Source organism: Gobio gobio (assembly GCF_949357685.1).
Source record: "Gobio gobio genome assembly, chromosome: 8".
NCBI classification, from domain to species: domain Eukaryota; kingdom Metazoa; phylum Chordata; class Actinopteri; order Cypriniformes; family Gobionidae; genus Gobio; species Gobio gobio.
In genome coordinates, this window is record NC_137114.1 from 23,046,095 (window position 1) to 23,062,169 (window position 16,075).

A 16,075-nucleotide genomic window follows, 5' to 3' on the forward strand; every position below is an offset into this window, starting at 1 on the left:
AAAATGAGCCCATAATTTACTCACCCTCAAGTCATCCTAGGTGTACATGACATTCTTCTTTCAGACGAATAAAATCGGAGTTATATTACAAAAGTCCAGGCTAATCCAAGCATTAGAATTTGATTCAGTTGCTCTGTTTTTGAAGTCCATAAAAAGTGCATCTGTCCGTCAAATAACTGCTCCACGTGGCTCCGGGGTGTTAATAAAGGCCTTCTGAAGCGAATCGACGCATTTGCGTAAGAAAAATATCCATATTTAAAACTTTATCAAGTAAACTTTCGGCTGACCGCCTTCCGTGGAAAAGTGTTGAATGTTGACAGTGAAACTCAAGATGTGTACGTGACGTCATGACGAGCGGGCCTGCTCGCGTTAGTCTTTCGATCAGCAGGGGAACTTTCAACAATTTTTCCATAAATTGAACAGGGAAGGCGGTCGGCTGAAAGTTTACTTGATGAAGTTTTAAATATGGATATTTTTCTTACACAAACACCTTGATTCTCTTCAGAAGGCCTTTATTAACACCCCAGAGCCGCGTGGAGCATGTTATTTGATGGGCAGATGCACTTTTTATGGACTTCAAAAACAGAGCAACTATTTAATCAAATTCTAATGCTTGGATTAGCCTGGACTTTTGTAATATAACTCAGATTTTATTCGTCTGAAAGAAGAATGTCATATACACCTAGGATGACTTGAGGGTGAGTAAATTATGGGCTAATTTTCATTTTTGGGTGAACTATCCCTTTAAATTTAAATATTTTTTTTTTACAAGGATTGTTCATACAACATTTCAAAACTGTCGAGGAAAATATACATATGAAAGCCAAAGGCGTATTTCCATTGTGGTCCACTATGTTTACTTTCAGCTTTTATCTGCTTTATACAACAAGGTAAATCATTCCAGGCTATAGCACTGGAACAACAGTCAGATAAAACAACAGTCAGATGTTTTGTCAGTGCTAATGTAGACTCAGCCTCAGACTCTGAGACTCTGATGCATATGGCACACTTATCTGGAAACACTTCAGGAGTTACGAAGTCGTCATCTTATTGGTTGAATTCTACAGGATGTCCGCGAGACGTGTGTGTTTTGCCTGGAAACGAATGTCGCGACTCCAAACTCCCTTGTGGGATAAGAACGCCGTTTTGTTTACAACTGACAATGAGCGCTTACCAACTAAAGGCTGGATTTTGTCTCTGATGAGTCAAATATTGAGGCCAATTTGTTACTCATGTTCTGTTAATTCACTTTTGTATTTGTATTGTATTTTATTGAATCACTAGTAAATAGAGGACAGCTTCGTTTCAATAGGATATGTGTTCTAAAATCGGCTCGTGTTTTGATATCCTCAGACTAAATGGAATCATAGTCTGAAGCAAAACAAGTCTGAGCCTATCATACACTACACGATTTTCTGTGAAATTTGTCAATTCCAACTGCAGACTGGCGCAGACTTTTGCAACTATTGTCGACTCGGCAAATCGGAGCAAAAGTTGTGTAGTGTATTCCAGCCTTAAACTTGTCCAAAAGTTCTGATTGGCTTGACAGTTGCTCCACCCATAACTGTATCAGGCAACAGCAAACATGATGACAACTTGCTCATATCTAGTTGTTTCCGGATGAAACTACATTACAAAAGTCATTGAAAACTGACAAGGGAAAGTTTATAGTTCAAGGCTCAAAGCAAGGTCACCTCTGACCTTAAAGCTTGGTACATACTCCGCAAGAACAAAGACATTTGTTCGTTTTCTCGAGGTGGCAAGAACAAAGTTAGTTCTGGCCAGGACATTCCATACTTCACGAGAAACGCATTTTAACGTTTCTCCGCATTACCCCGCCCACTTTAAATTTCTGACCAATCACACAATAGTTCTTGGACACCCACAAGAAAAAAGTTCTGCTCAGATGATGTGTCAAGAACAAGCTGCAAGAACTCCCAAATCAGGGCCGCGAGTACAAAATGACGTAATTTTGTTCTCGCAGCCCTGGGAGCAAGAACTTTTTTCTTTGTTCTTGCTGAGTATGTAATGGCCTTAAAACTACTGCTTCATACAGACTCGACAGCGGCTGATGATGTCTTTATGTCTTGCTGTCTGTGGGACTGGCATACTGAGGAACAAGAATAAAAAGGTTAAAGGTTCATTCATGATGTTGTTTCCTTAATATAACAGTATTTTAAAAACAATGCCACTGCAATTTGTGAAAAATCAGATTAGATTTTTGAATCACCCATTTAATCTAAAGTTGGTTCAATAGAAAATGTTAACCTTCTAAATTCTTATACCTGAACATTTTGCTAGGGTCAAGGGATGCAAGCCAGTAGCTGTAGGAATCAGGATAGAAGTTACAGGTGCCACGACCATGACACTCTATAAATGGAATATTCCGGAATTCTTCCAGACAGGATCCAGGTGAGACAAGGGGCTGTCCGGAACCTTCTGCACCTGCCCCAGTTTGCTAGGGGGGAAAAAAAACAGAAAAAGCAAACACGATTCATTAAGAGCCTTTTGCACAGGATGAAGATGTTTTTTTTTTTTCATTTAAGATAAGATACTTGCATGTTTCCCAGAAGACAAATTAAGTACAATTTACCCTAATCTTCAAATTCAAAAAGTTTTTGAATTAGGCACCTTCTGGAGCATCAGTGAACGTTTGAACCTTTTTTAATAGTTGTGTTTGAGTCCCTCAAAAGTCCCCAGTGTGAAAAAAATGGAACTCAAAATCATACAGTCACTGCTGGGAAGGGTTCAAACATGCAAAAGATGCTGGCAAACTGAAGAATTCATCTAAATGACACGCAGTATTAATCAGTGGTTCATTAACTTTTGAACGGGGTCATTTTAATAAATTCAGCTTTTTTTTTGTCTTGTGGACTATATGTAAAAAAATATTAATGTAAAATATCTTATTCAGGACAGCACTAAATAAAAAAAATAACATGCATTTTGTGTCATCTCTCTTGTGTCATTCACATTTTCACAGATTCTGCAAGCGGTTCACCTACTTTTTCTTGCAACTGTATATAAATAGATACTGAGGTGAGCAGACAAAATTGTCCCTCTTTTATATACTATTAAACTGACATAGGAGTTTTACATTACTTGTAGTACAAGTTTTCGCTTTCATTTTAATTAAGAATTCTAGATGCTAAACGTATACTTTGTCAACTTTTAGTGGTACACTAGAATATAAATGACTTCCAAGCTAACAAACATGGACTAAATCTTTGATTTTGATCTCATGATGTCCTTACTGCCATACTTTGTAAATAATGGCTGCCTCTTACCATTGCAAAGGAGTAACCTTGCCATAGTGGAAGCCATCCTTCAGGACATGTTGGGATATTAATGGTCTGGCTGTGAATTGCTATTACATTAGCTGGTGCCTCGCACACAGCACACCTTTGAAGAGAGAGAGAGAGAGAGAGAGAGAGAGAGAGAGAGAGAGAGAGAGAGAGAGAGAGAGAGAGAGAGACAGTTGAGAGTTTTTATTAATATTATTATCATATTATCTATCCATTGATGTCTTACAGTTTAATACAAACTGACTTACAAACTGTTACCTCAGCCTTTAAGAACAACAGGTAAAATAATGCAAGTACTACTGAGAAAACACAGGCTCTGTGTTTACCTGCTGATATACTGTGCCAAAGAATCTCCAGAAATCAATTCCTCGTCGGCAGACTTCGGCGTGTCTGTAGACAGCCAATAGGAGTAATCATTTCGAGAGGCGTAGCGACAAGTGTCGTTACGATTACAAACCACGAAAGGCATGGTGGAGAACCTTGGCAAACAGCTTCCCAGAGTTCCTACAAACACACAATCACACAGATTGTGAAGATCTGTGTCCATTTGCATTATGTGCATTCATATGCGAGTTGTCGTATGAATGTTCAGTCTGTGTTTCATGCCTAGGTCTTGTCCTTGCCCGCGGTTATTGCCATTGATGAAGAGAAGCGAATATCCAAAGTACAGATGTTTTGATCCACCAGGACAGACTGGTACATCTATTGTCTGGCTATGCCTGGTAAAAAGGAATCCATCTCTTGCCCCATTTTTCAGTATTGGCCCAGGAGGACCCAGTGAGCCCTTGGCACCCACTTCGCCTGGAAAACCACGAGGACCTTAGGAGGCAAACAATGTTTGTTTTCAGTTGATGGCATTTGACCCAAGAATGCATTAAACTGATCGAAAGTAAGAGTAAATACGTTTATAATGTAACAATGCAAATAAATGCTGGTCTTTTCAACTTTCCATTCACCAAAGAATCCTGATATCACAGATATATATTTAGTTATACATCACAGTTTCCACAAAAATATTAAGCAGCACAACCATTTTCAACTGTCGTTATAATAAGAAATGTATCTGTATCATCAAATCAGCATATTAGAATGATTTGTGACACTGAATACTGGAGCAATGATGCTGAAAATTCAGGAATACAGGAATAAATTACAGTTTTATTTGTAATATCCATAATATTTAACTATATTGCTAAATAAATCAATTCAGCCTTGATGAGCATAAGAGACTCAGACATCTTTCAAAAACATAAAAAAAAATATTACCAACCAAATAATTTGCTATAGTTCAAATAGAAGTCCAAACTTCTAGGTGTACCATTTTTAAGACTTACCTTGTTGTCCTGATGGGCCAGTGTTTCCCTTCGGTCCATAGCTTCCCTTTGATCCAACACCTCCGTCTATACCTCTATCTCCCTTCTGACCTTGCGCTCCTAAAAGGCGGGTAATTATGCAAATACAAGATGAATTCATTAAACATCAGAGAAAATTAGAGCATTGTGTTTGTGGCATTGTACCTTTTGGACCCCGTAATCCTTTCGGTCCAGGTTCTCCTGGTTCTCCTTTCTCCCCGACTTTTCCAGGCAAACCAGGGTCACCTTGGGTAGAGATGACCTCACCCACAGCATCATAACCTTTTGGCCCTAAATAACCACAAAGTTATTTGAACAATTTTCAGATTTTATTCAGAACAAACTGCAATGGCTTCATTTTTAATATGTTAGTATGTCAGTATATGAAAGATCACCTTTAGTTCCAGGAGATCCTTTACAACCTTTTAATCCAGGAAGCCCAATTGGACCACAATGTCCTTTTTGGCCTATAATACAAATATAAAAAAAAAACATAAAATGTAAAACAAATACAATAAAATTATTATGTATCTACAAGTCAATCTATTTAATTGGAGATTTCTTTACATTAAATTCCAATTTATTTAAGATTTCTTACCAACTGGTCCAACACAACCCAATGGCCCCATATTTCCTTGCAGACCCTTGAAACCAGGATATCCATCTCTCCCCTGAAAACATTACAGTTTATCCTAACAAACTCCACAATGTCCTACAGGGTGGCTTTTATTCAACAACAAAGTATATGTGAATCAGACTCACATCAGTGCTGTTATTATTAAATAAAGCTCAAACTAAAAATCAAACTATTCAAAATGATTTTCAATAATTGAAATAAATCTGAAATAAAATAAAATAGAAATATTAGATAAAGAGCCTAAGCTTAAAATTGCCTTTGCAACTAACTGAAACAAATAATGAAAATATTAAATAAAAGCCAATTCAAAATATTCAAAATATATCAAATCTTAATAACTATAAATGCTTTTGAAAATAGTGGTTCATTTTCAAAAGGGAACTAGAGGGTGCTATGGGGAATGCCTCCGGCATGACTGGTGTCTGAAGCATGTATTTAAATATGACGATTAACTTGACATTGGCAGGAGGCAGCCTATGACGTCACCGGTTGTGCGACCATGAGTATAAAAGGGCACCTGTGAAATATGTCATTCTCTTACTTGTCTGTGTATGTGTAAGGAGCGAATATCATGGAGAAACCCTTTGCCCAGCATTTAGTGAAGCACTTTGCATCTGGTGCATTTGTGCATAAGTGAGGAGTACACACATTTATCTCTTGAGGGAGCTGAGTGTGTGTGTTGAGAAGTTTTCTTAATGAAAGGCTCCATTCACACCGTCCCTTTTTTCGAGGGATGTAGGACATGCATTTGGGTGGAATGCTGTCACCACTTCTAAGAAGAATGTTATTGTGATGTATAGAAATGTGTTATTTCTAATTCTGAGGAATTAGGGGCAGAAAAAGTGTAGTAGGCACTTGATCCTACAATTTAAATGTTATTATACTGAAGTGCAAGTGCACGCACTGAGTACTTTGAGCACTTTCTAAAATCAATGTTTATGCTAAACACATGCTGATTGCATTCCATACGAGCTGGGAAAAAAGCACTCCTTAAATGTAGGACATATGTCCCCTCCCCACTATGGAGAGTAGTTCTGTTAGAAGCCTCTGCTCCCCTGAGCTCTGGCTAATATTATATCAAGCTGCTGCCTGAATAGCAATATCAAGTAGCTAGGCTCCTTGGCAAGCTGTCCCTGGGCACTTAAGAGGGTCATCAGGCTGAAGCCTCCACCCTCAGAGCTCGACCAGGTGGTAGACTCAGCACTACCACCTGGTCGAGCTCTGAGCTCATTAGGCTTCCTCTTAGCCTCCTTGGCTACTGCCTATGTACTATGGAGTGTTGTTAGGCCTCCTCTCACTATAGAGATTCTCTTTGTAGAGGCCTCCGTTCCTCAGAGCTCAGCCTAGATAGCAATATCAAGTAGTTAGGCCCTCTGTGAGTCTCCTTGGTAAGCTGTCCTGGGTGTTGGACGTAGCTAGGCCTCCTCTCACTTTAGAGAGTTGTCATTCTGAGGCCTCTGTCCTCAGAGCTCAACCAGGTGGTAGTGCTGAGTTGTTAGGCTCCCACTCAGCTCCTTGGTTACTGCATCAATTTAGAGAGTCATCTTGCTGAGGCCTCCGCTCCTAGAGCTCGGTTAGGTGGAAGGGTAGTATGCTAGGTTGTAAGTTCTCTATGAGCCTCTGAGCAATATGTCCTGAGGGTGGGGCGTTGTTAGGTCTCCTCTCGATTTAGAGAGTCATCTAACTGAGGCCTCAGCTTCTAGAGCTCGGTTAGGTGGAAGGGTAGTATGCTAGGTTGTAGGCTCTCTATGAACCTCTGAGCAATATGTCCTGAGGGTGGGGCGTTGTTAGGTCTCCTCTCGATTTAGAGAGTCATCTTACTGAGGCCTCTGCTCCTAGAGCTCGGTTAGGTGGAAGGGTAGTATGCTAGGTTGTAAGTTCTCTATGAGCCTCTGAGCAATATGTCCTGAGCGTGGGGCATTGTTAGGTCTCCTCTCGATTTAGAGAGTCATCTTACTGAGGCCTCCACTCCTAGCGCTCGGTTAGGTGGAAGGGTAGTATGCTAGGTTGTAAGTTCTCTATGAGCCTCTGAGCAATATGTCCTGAGGGTGGGGCGTTGTTAGGTCTCCTCTCGATTTAGAGTGTCATCTTACTGAGGCCTCTGCTCCTAGACCTTCGTTACGTGGAAGGGTAGTATGCTAGGTTGTAAGTTCTCTATGAGCGTCTGAGCAATATGTCCTGAGGGTGGGGCATTGTTAGGTCTCCTCACGATTTAGAGAGTCATCTTACTGAGTTATCAGCTTCTAGAGCTCGGTTAGGTGGAAGGGTAGTATGCTAGGTTGTAGGCTCTCTATGAACCTCTGAGCAATATGTCCTGAGGGTGGGGCGTTGTTAGGTCTCTTCTCGATTTAGAGAGTCATCTTACTGAGGCCTCTGCTCCTAGAGCTCGGTTAGGTGGAAGGGTAGTATGCTAGGTTGTAAGTTCTCTATGAGCCTCTGAGCAATATGTCCTGAGGGTGGGGCATTGTTAGATCTCCTCTTGATTTAGAGAGTCATCTTACTGAGGCCTCCACTCCTAGAGCTCAGTTAGGTGGAAGGGTAGTATGCTAGGTTGTAGGCTCCCTATGAGCCTTTGAGCAATATGTCCTGAGGGTGGGGCGTTGTTAGGTCTCCTCTCGATTTAGAGAGTCATCTTACTGAGGCCTCCGCTCCTAGACCTTCGTTACGTGGAAGGGTAGTATGCTAGGTTGTAAGTTCTCTATGAGCGTCTGAGCAATATGTCCTGAGGGTGGGGCGTTGTTAGGTCTCCTCTCGATTTAGAGAGTCATCTTACTGAGGCCTCCGCTCCTAGACCTTCGTTACTTGGAAGGGTAGTATGCTAGGTTGTAAGTTCTCTATGAGCGTCTGAGCAATATGTCCTGAGGGTGGGGCATTGTTAGGTCTCCTCTCGATTTAAAGAGTTTACTATTCTCAAGGAACCATGGTTACATGCGTAATCTGAGACGTTTTTCAGCAAACAGTCATTATTATGGAATAGTTCTGCCTGGTTCTGCAGACTTAAATCTAAAAATCTAAAAGTAAACAACATAAAATCATAAAATCATACAGTACATCAATAGATTAATAGAGATCTAGTTGACCGGAGTTTGCATTTATCTCCTTTTGTGTCCACTTACTGGTTCACCAGAAACACCCCGATCACCAGTACAACCAGGTGGCCCCACAACCCCCTGGGGCCCGATGCTGCCTTTATCTCCCTTTAGGCCTGGACCTGGGTTGCCAGGAGGACCACGTGGTCCTCTGAGACCTGTATTTAAAAATACACACAGAAACAACAGAAGACATGTGATCATTAATTAATAGCAGATTGGTTTGCATGCTATGTCATTGTTTTAGGCCTACAAAAGAACCCACCCCCAAGTCACTTTTCCTTTAGGTTTCTTTATCATCCACCATGTAAAAATCAGGGTAAGTCTCCACCAGTTAAGTCTCATCACATAGAAAAGCAATAGCACGCCTCTCCTCAACAAGCTTCATAATTTGAGGTATCATTTATGCTTGTAACAAGTATAATGGGGTAAAGGATTTTTTAGCAAAACCAGATCCAAAGCACGCACATCTACAGCAAAAAATGTTTTGCTCAAATTGGGTCCTCAACAAGGGAAATAATAAAAATCAGAAAAAAAGTCAGCACACCATGGCTCCAAAAAAAAAAAAATGAATAGTAGACTCCCACACAGATGGTAACATTTCGAGCATGTAGGCTCTTCGTCAGAAAAAAGTCAGTAAAGTCTTCGTCAGTAAAGAATTTCTTTAAAATGTTAACCCTAAGTATCATTAATAGTAATTAGCCACTAATGATCAGAGACAACTAATCACCTGATGGGCCAGGTAATCCATTAGGTCCTCGCTCCCCTTTTGGACCACAGATACAGACACCAGGGGGACCTGGGAACCCATGTGGCCCCATTTCTCCGTTTTTTCCTGGAGGACCAATATCTCCAGCTGGACCGCAGGGACCTGGTGGTCCACATGGCCCTGGGGGTCCAGAATAGCCTTTAGTACCTGAAATTAAACATACACATAAAGTGTAAGCATGGAGAAGTGATTATGATCTGCATATTATAGGGGTGTAACGGATCGCAGTTGATCCGTGATCCATATGGATCATGATCCACGGTTCGGCACGCACGTGACCCGCGGATTTATTGGGCATTTTTTTAAACTTGCGGATTAATCTTAATTGTTTAGCGATCGCAGAGTAATAGACAGTTTTTCTGCCAATATTGGTTTTTAAGTAATTTTATTCCTTTAAACTCGATGCCGAGTTTCAGTGAAACTGCACACAGCAGTCATGTGTTCCCGTGAACAGGGCATGTTACTCAGTCAACAATGGCAAGCGGAGGAGCAGAAGAACTTGAAAAGCATCCCGCATCATTCAAATCAACACATGGCTTTTTGCCTCGGGTAAAACAAGGAAAATGGCATTTAGGTAAACAGGAGAAATAATGGAGAGCACCTGTCCTTTCTTGGAGGTGGAAAAACAGTTCTTAATGACCTGCAGGATTTCTTGTAAAAAGATTTTTAAAAAACGAAAGAAAAGACGAGAGTTGGCTGTTTTTGTCTAGTTCCAATTTAAAATGTTTGTTTAATTTATATTTATTTTAACATAGTCTATGGCCTATAATTCTAAAGCAGGTACTAGGCTATATAAATATAAAGTAATAAATTGAATAAAACATTGTTTAAATGTAGTGCGTTTAAACATGATATCTATAAAAGAGTGTAGAGGTCTACAAAGAGAATTGCAATGCTGACAAGCCATGTTCAGTACCAACTTTTGGATTTTAAATAAAAATAATGAATACATGTTGTGTGAAACAGGCGTGAGAGGTCTACTCTCTTCCCTGATAATGTTGACATCCTAATCTTTAAGAAAAAAAAAAGTCATTATAAGCTCAGGCCCATTTTCACGTCTCAGGTTGTTTTTCACATGTTACACTTTAACAACTAAGTAAAATTTGATTTATTCAGCTGGTTATTTATTTTATTTTTGTTAAAACCATAACCATATAGGTTATTTTTGTTAACACCAAAAGTTCCTTGTTAACCTATAACCAATATAGGTTATGTTAACACCAATATTTTCATGTAATAAATGGAAAGCAAATAAAAATGGTTTCCTCCCCCTTTTTTTCTGATCCGAAAAATGAACTGATCCGTGACTCGTGATCCGTAATGTGATCCGAACTGTGAGTTTTGTGATCCGTTACACCACTAGCATATTAGGCTTTCTAAGCGTGGACTTACCTTTCTCACCCTTGATGCCAGGTGGGCCAGGATCCCCATTAGTAGTGGCTAAAAGAACATATTCACATGAAAGAATATTCTTATTAATCAATCTTGATTGTGTGTTTGTGTGAGAACTTACACCCCCTATCTCCTTTATCTCCAGCAGATCCTGGTATGCCATCTCTGCCTTGATCTCCCCGAGTTCCTGACGGCCCAGGAACTCCAGCTGAACCAGGAACACCTTAATAAACATAGAGATATATCACTGGAAAAAAACAATAAACCAGTAGTGTGATTTCATCATGTTTTACAGAATATGTATTTGTGGTTTTGGTTCATGTAAGTTACATTTTACATTACAAGTTACAATACATTTAATAGAAAGGGGTAATTTAATGTTAGACTAGGATTGTACCTGGTGGACCACAGGGCCCTTCACATCCAGGTGGACCTGGAAGCCCATCTAAACCGTCATCACCAGGAGCTCCTGGAGGTCCTAACAATGTGACATTGGATAATAGGATAATGCTTCATGTTTCTTTGAGAAAGTCATATATTGGAAATTATATAATCAAAAATATTTCAGATAGTATTGAATTAAAAGGATAAAATGTTATGTATGAATACCTGGATCTCCTGGTACTCCAGTTTCACCTCTTTCCCCAGGAACCCCTGAGAAACCTAGGAGCCCAATTCTCCCACATATACCCTTGTCACCCTTTCCCCCTCTACCCCCCGGACAGCCTGGCTCACCCTAACAGAATAAGAAAAAGAAAGCAACAGAGTTGGGTTGTGGGTTAGGGTCCTGCCTTAGAAGGCAAGTGCCACTTTTTTCAACAATAAGAATAGAACTATGGAAATTGATACCTTCTCACCAGGTAGTCCTAGAAGCCCTGGCCCAGGGGGGCTTGGTTCACCTTTGATCCCCTTTGGTCCTTTTGGCCCTTGGACACCAGGAGTTCCAGCCACCCCACGAACACCAGGTAAACCTTTGAGGCCTTTCACTCCTGTGAGAGAAATGCATTTGCATATGTGAAATGGCTCATCTGAAGCATCATGGTGTTGAAACAAGGGTTAGATTGATGAGCATGTATGAACTTGCCTGGAAACCCCATAACTCCTGGATCCCCAAAGTTTCCATCAAAACCCCGATTTCCTGGAAACCCATTCTGGCCAGGGTCACCAGGAGGGCCTGATAAAAAAAGAAGGTTTGTACATATGGACTATGTTCTAATGTGGAGAGCAAGGTTTTGGATTTCAGCATCTATACCTGGTGGACCAGGACTTCCTGGAACTCCATTCTTCCCACATTCTCCATAATTTCCTGGTAATCCTAATTCCCCTTTAGAGCCAGGTAGACCAAGAAGACCTAAAACACATAGATTATGTTAAATATAATGTCTAAGAAGTGTTGCAGTTCCATCAACAGGGTAGAGCTTACAGAAAAAAAAATATAGAAGAACAGACCAACTGAATGTATATACATAACGGCTTGCATATTTAACAGAAGTGGAAGCCAGATGTTGAAAGAGTCACCTGGTAGGCCAGTGTCACCCGGATCCCCTGGGCACATAACATTTGATGTCAGTCCCTTTGGACCACAGGTCCCAGGGTCTCCTGGTTCCCCGGGGTTTCCTGTGTCACCAGGCACTCCATTCCTACCCATTAAACCTGATGAGAGATCATAAACATCATTATAATATGACTAATTCCACCAATATAAAAGCAAAAAAAAGCAATCAAAAATCATTGCTAGATTTGTATGTGTATGTTTGAACCTTTTGGTCCCGGGAGCCCTGGTGGTCCAGGATTTCCATCTACTCCAGGTGGACCAAACATTCCAGGACTCCCCTGATCTCCCCGTGTACCTGAAACAAAACAAAGCACTTAGAGCTTAAAATCTTAAATTGGTTGCTGTGTTTTGGAAAAAAGTACCTGGTCATTAATTCTTTGACCAGTCTCCATGTTCCAAAAACTTGGAAGTTGAGTACCTGGAAAGCCTGGAGAACCATCCCGACCTTGGAAACCTCTCGGTCCCCGGATACCAACCAAACCAGCCTGTCCAGTTTTCCCAGGCATCCCAAACACACCTGGTACACCAGGTAAACCCTGTCCAGGTGGTCCAGTTTCACCTTGTGGCCCCTTCAGCCCTTGCAGCCCTAAAGACAATATATGTAAGAGTGGACACCATTGTGGGGATTTTAGCAAATTGGTATCTTGATAGTGACCTTTGTAATCAATTAATTCACTTTATTAAAATTCATATTTACAAATATGGGATTTTCTTACCAGCGGGTCCGTCTAGTCCTCTGAAGCCTGAGGGCCCTTTGTCACCTTTAGCTCCCGGCATACAACATCCTGGAACACCAGCCTCTCCTGGTAAACCATCAAGACCTTGTGCACCTGTGTGAACAGTCTGCAGGTGAGAGATGGACTGATATATAGATGGACAGAGATTTTATGTGCATGTATAGTTGTTTATATTGCATTTTCCTAGGCAAGAATTGTGCTTGCTTAAATGCATTGGCATGGAATCCACCAACCACAGTCTCCTGGGGGTCCATCCCTTCCTGTTTGACCTCGACATCCTGATAATCCAGGGGGGCCAGAGATTCCTGGTGGCCCAAGGCACCCTTCATCTCCTGGCAGGCCTTGCCGACCCTTGGGCCCTGGGGAGCCGAATGTTATTTCGCCCTGTGGATGGAATTTAAATTTGTTCTCATTCAAAAAAACACAACTGTACTCATGTCGTCTCATTTAAATTAGCTTTTGCTAATTTCATTGCAGAATGATCATGACAAACAATTTGATGTAAGCTGTCATCATTTAATCACCTTCTTTCTTCTGAGCAACACAAATGTAATTTTGAGGACTGTTATTTACTTTTCAGTACAACAAAAGCATACAGTGACCAGGGAGTGTCAAGCTCCAATAAGGACAAAAACACACTACAAAACATGAAACTGGTCCATACAAATGGGCACTATATAACAAGTCTTTGACCTTTAGGCCTGGCATTCCTGGTGGTCCTGGAGGGCCAAGACGGCCTACAATTCCATAACCAGATGGACCTGGCTTCCCTTTCACACCCTTATCACCTGCAACAATGAGAAGTATTTGAGCTCAGAGAGGAGTGGCACCATTTGAAGTCACCCATTCACAACATTAAGCAGCCAAGGGAAAATTGCCAAAACCATAATTTTTTGATCAAATTTGAAACTAATGAATGCGGTTTGTAGATTTATCAGAAAAAAAGATTTGTTGATTACTTTCGCTTATTTTATTTGTTTAAGTTTCTTACCCACCTTTGGGACCAGTAAGTCCAGGAACTCCTGGTATTGACAGTCCTTTCTCTCCTTGTAACCCGCACAATCCCGGGAATCCTTGAACCCCAGCACAACCGTCATTCCCTAAAACATACATTGACGCATAGTTATCCATTGTACATCCTACTCTCAGTCTACTTGTCCATCTGCCAGGCCTTTCATCCCCTCTGCTTACCTGGAGATCCTGGTAGACCAGGTGGACCAGGCAGTCCAGGCTCACCTGGGTCTCCAGGTGTCATTTGTACTGGTCCTGGTGATCCTTTCTCACCTGTGGGATGCAACTGTAATATTTAAAGGGGGGGTCTAATGCCATTTCTTGCATTCTGACATATTTACACAGTTGAAGAGTTGGATTCTCATGCTAAACATGATCAAAATTTTAAAAAGTTAGTTGGACGTATGACAGAGTATTTCTATGCCAAATACACTTCTTCAGATATGAGCTTTTCTTTTTAAGTACGGCCCTGTATGAGATTAGCCTGACGTCGTCATACTCAATTCTAGTCAGAATATGAGTCTGATACTGCTCCGTTGGGCTGTGATTATAGGGCGTGTTTCAACCGAACCAGGAAAGACCTCAATTGGATAGACCTACAACCAATCAGAGCAACGGAGCGACGCATAACGTTAGTTGTCAAATGTCAACAGAACTCAACTGCAATGTGTTGCCATGTCCGCGGGTTGAAGCGACCCCAATTATGTGATATACAGACCCAGGAATGCGAATTTTAGCAGGCAGCCCTGCCAAAATAACACATATTTTACCCCCCAAATGCCTTTTTCCCCCGGAGAACCCCACCGGAAAGCTATTGGGCTTGTTTTTGGCTAGTTTTGAACAGCAATTGGGCGGGTTTTGTTGTGAAAACTTGGCAACCCTGTCTGCACGCACGCTGGAATAAGTAGCCTAACGTTAGAAGAAAAAGATGAGTGTAAACGATCTTTGCCGGTGTTGTAAAAAAAGAATTTAAGGATACACAGAGTACTTACCAACGCGATCATGATTTCTGAGAGAAATAGTAAAGGTGAATGCATATACGAACAAGTTCTCCGTTTAGGATTAGAACAAATTCAACCCAAGCGCTCTTTGGTGACGTGGATGATTACGTTACTGTTAATCATCTGTCCATCATCGTCTAAAGCCCGCCCTGACAATTTCATTGGTCCGAACAGTTTCTGTTCGGGCATAATTCCTTCTCTACGGATCAATTCCAGACCGAACTGCCCGAGTAAAAATGTTGTGGGCGGGGCTAAGTTCGGCTGGCATCCAGGCTAGTATGAGATCCTAAAGGGCAGAATTTCTTGTATGGGGACTTCTCCCAGATGAGCGTGTGTGCATATCAACCAGAGTGAGAGTACACAGTGTGTGTGTGTGTGTGTGTGTGTGTGTGTGTGTGTGTGTGTGTGTGTGTGTGTGTGTGTGTGTGTGTGTGTGTGTGTGTGTGTGTGTGTGCGTGTGTGTGTGTGTGTGTGTGTGTGTGTGTGTGTGTGTGTGTGTGTGTACTGTATGTGAGTGTGTGCTTGTGGCTCTTTAGCTCCGCCCACTGCACGCCATCACAAGGTCGGGAAAGAATCTGTACAGCGTATCTGTCTTTTATAAATATGATAAAACTAAAACTAAATATGAAGGATGCAATATCACTCTATAGGTACTCAAAATCAACATGAGATTGGCTGAAACTGTGTGTGTTGTGTACCCTTTAAGCCTATAATTTCTCCTTCATACCACTAGTGGTCACCAGCTACTGAGTTTTACTATTGTTTGAAGGCCTGTGTCTGCTTTGTATTTGTATTCCCAACTCACTGGAGATGGGATTTTTTATGGACTTCACCTGTGGTGAAAATAATTTTTTTAAATGTTATATATGGTTGGAAACACTTTTCCTTGTCGAAGCAGAGACCAGGAGACCTTGGGATATCTTTCAAGCAGACTTTACTCTTTATTGAGACAAGCGCTGTGTTTCACTGTAGTCCTCCAACAAGTCTGATTAAAATAGTATACACTGTAATTTATCTAAATTTTAGGGGAAGAGATACACACAGTAGAGGAGGAGACAATCTAAACAAAAGCATGCAAATTAATTATCTAGGTAAAGAGACCTGCCCCAGACTCCAATCCTAATCCAATCAGCATAACGATTACAGGGGCTCCAAGAGCCATTAAAGACAAAATTTGAGAATCTCAGTAATCTGGCTCATTTGATTTACAATAAAGAGAATCGGAAC

General features: G+C 41.1%; 1 protein-coding gene across 1 annotated transcript in view; it reads right to left on the minus strand.

Annotated features, from left to right (window-relative positions):
* Positions 1-767: 767 nt before the first annotated feature.
* Positions 768-16,075, minus strand: part of col4a3 (collagen, type IV, alpha 3) — a 67,329-nt gene continuing 52,021 nt past the window's right edge. Inside the window, exons 27-52 of the mRNA XM_079823306.1 lie at positions 14,028-14,120; positions 13,832-13,936; positions 13,530-13,624; positions 13,070-13,220; positions 12,816-12,929; positions 12,518-12,685; positions 12,305-12,394; positions 12,063-12,197; positions 11,797-11,895; positions 11,629-11,718; positions 11,394-11,533; positions 11,154-11,280; positions 10,942-11,022; positions 10,666-10,767; positions 10,545-10,592; positions 9,114-9,299; positions 8,411-8,541; positions 5,256-5,328; positions 5,053-5,124; positions 4,823-4,948; positions 4,640-4,738; positions 3,912-4,124; positions 3,632-3,809; positions 3,288-3,402; positions 2,286-2,458; positions 768-2,110 (exon numbers count right to left, since the gene is read on the minus strand). Coding sequence (XP_079679432.1) covers positions 2,041-2,110; positions 2,286-2,458; positions 3,288-3,402; positions 3,632-3,809; positions 3,912-4,124; positions 4,640-4,738; positions 4,823-4,948; positions 5,053-5,124; positions 5,256-5,328; positions 8,411-8,541; positions 9,114-9,299; positions 10,545-10,592; positions 10,666-10,767; positions 10,942-11,022; positions 11,154-11,280; positions 11,394-11,533; positions 11,629-11,718; positions 11,797-11,895; positions 12,063-12,197; positions 12,305-12,394; positions 12,518-12,685; positions 12,816-12,929; positions 13,070-13,220; positions 13,530-13,624; positions 13,832-13,936; positions 14,028-14,120 — 3,074 coding nt within the window. The 3' untranslated portion in view covers positions 768-2,040. The remainder of the gene's footprint in view (positions 2,111-2,285; positions 2,459-3,287; positions 3,403-3,631; positions 3,810-3,911; positions 4,125-4,639; positions 4,739-4,822; positions 4,949-5,052; positions 5,125-5,255; positions 5,329-8,410; positions 8,542-9,113; positions 9,300-10,544; positions 10,593-10,665; positions 10,768-10,941; positions 11,023-11,153; positions 11,281-11,393; positions 11,534-11,628; positions 11,719-11,796; positions 11,896-12,062; positions 12,198-12,304; positions 12,395-12,517; positions 12,686-12,815; positions 12,930-13,069; positions 13,221-13,529; positions 13,625-13,831; positions 13,937-14,027; positions 14,121-16,075) is intronic.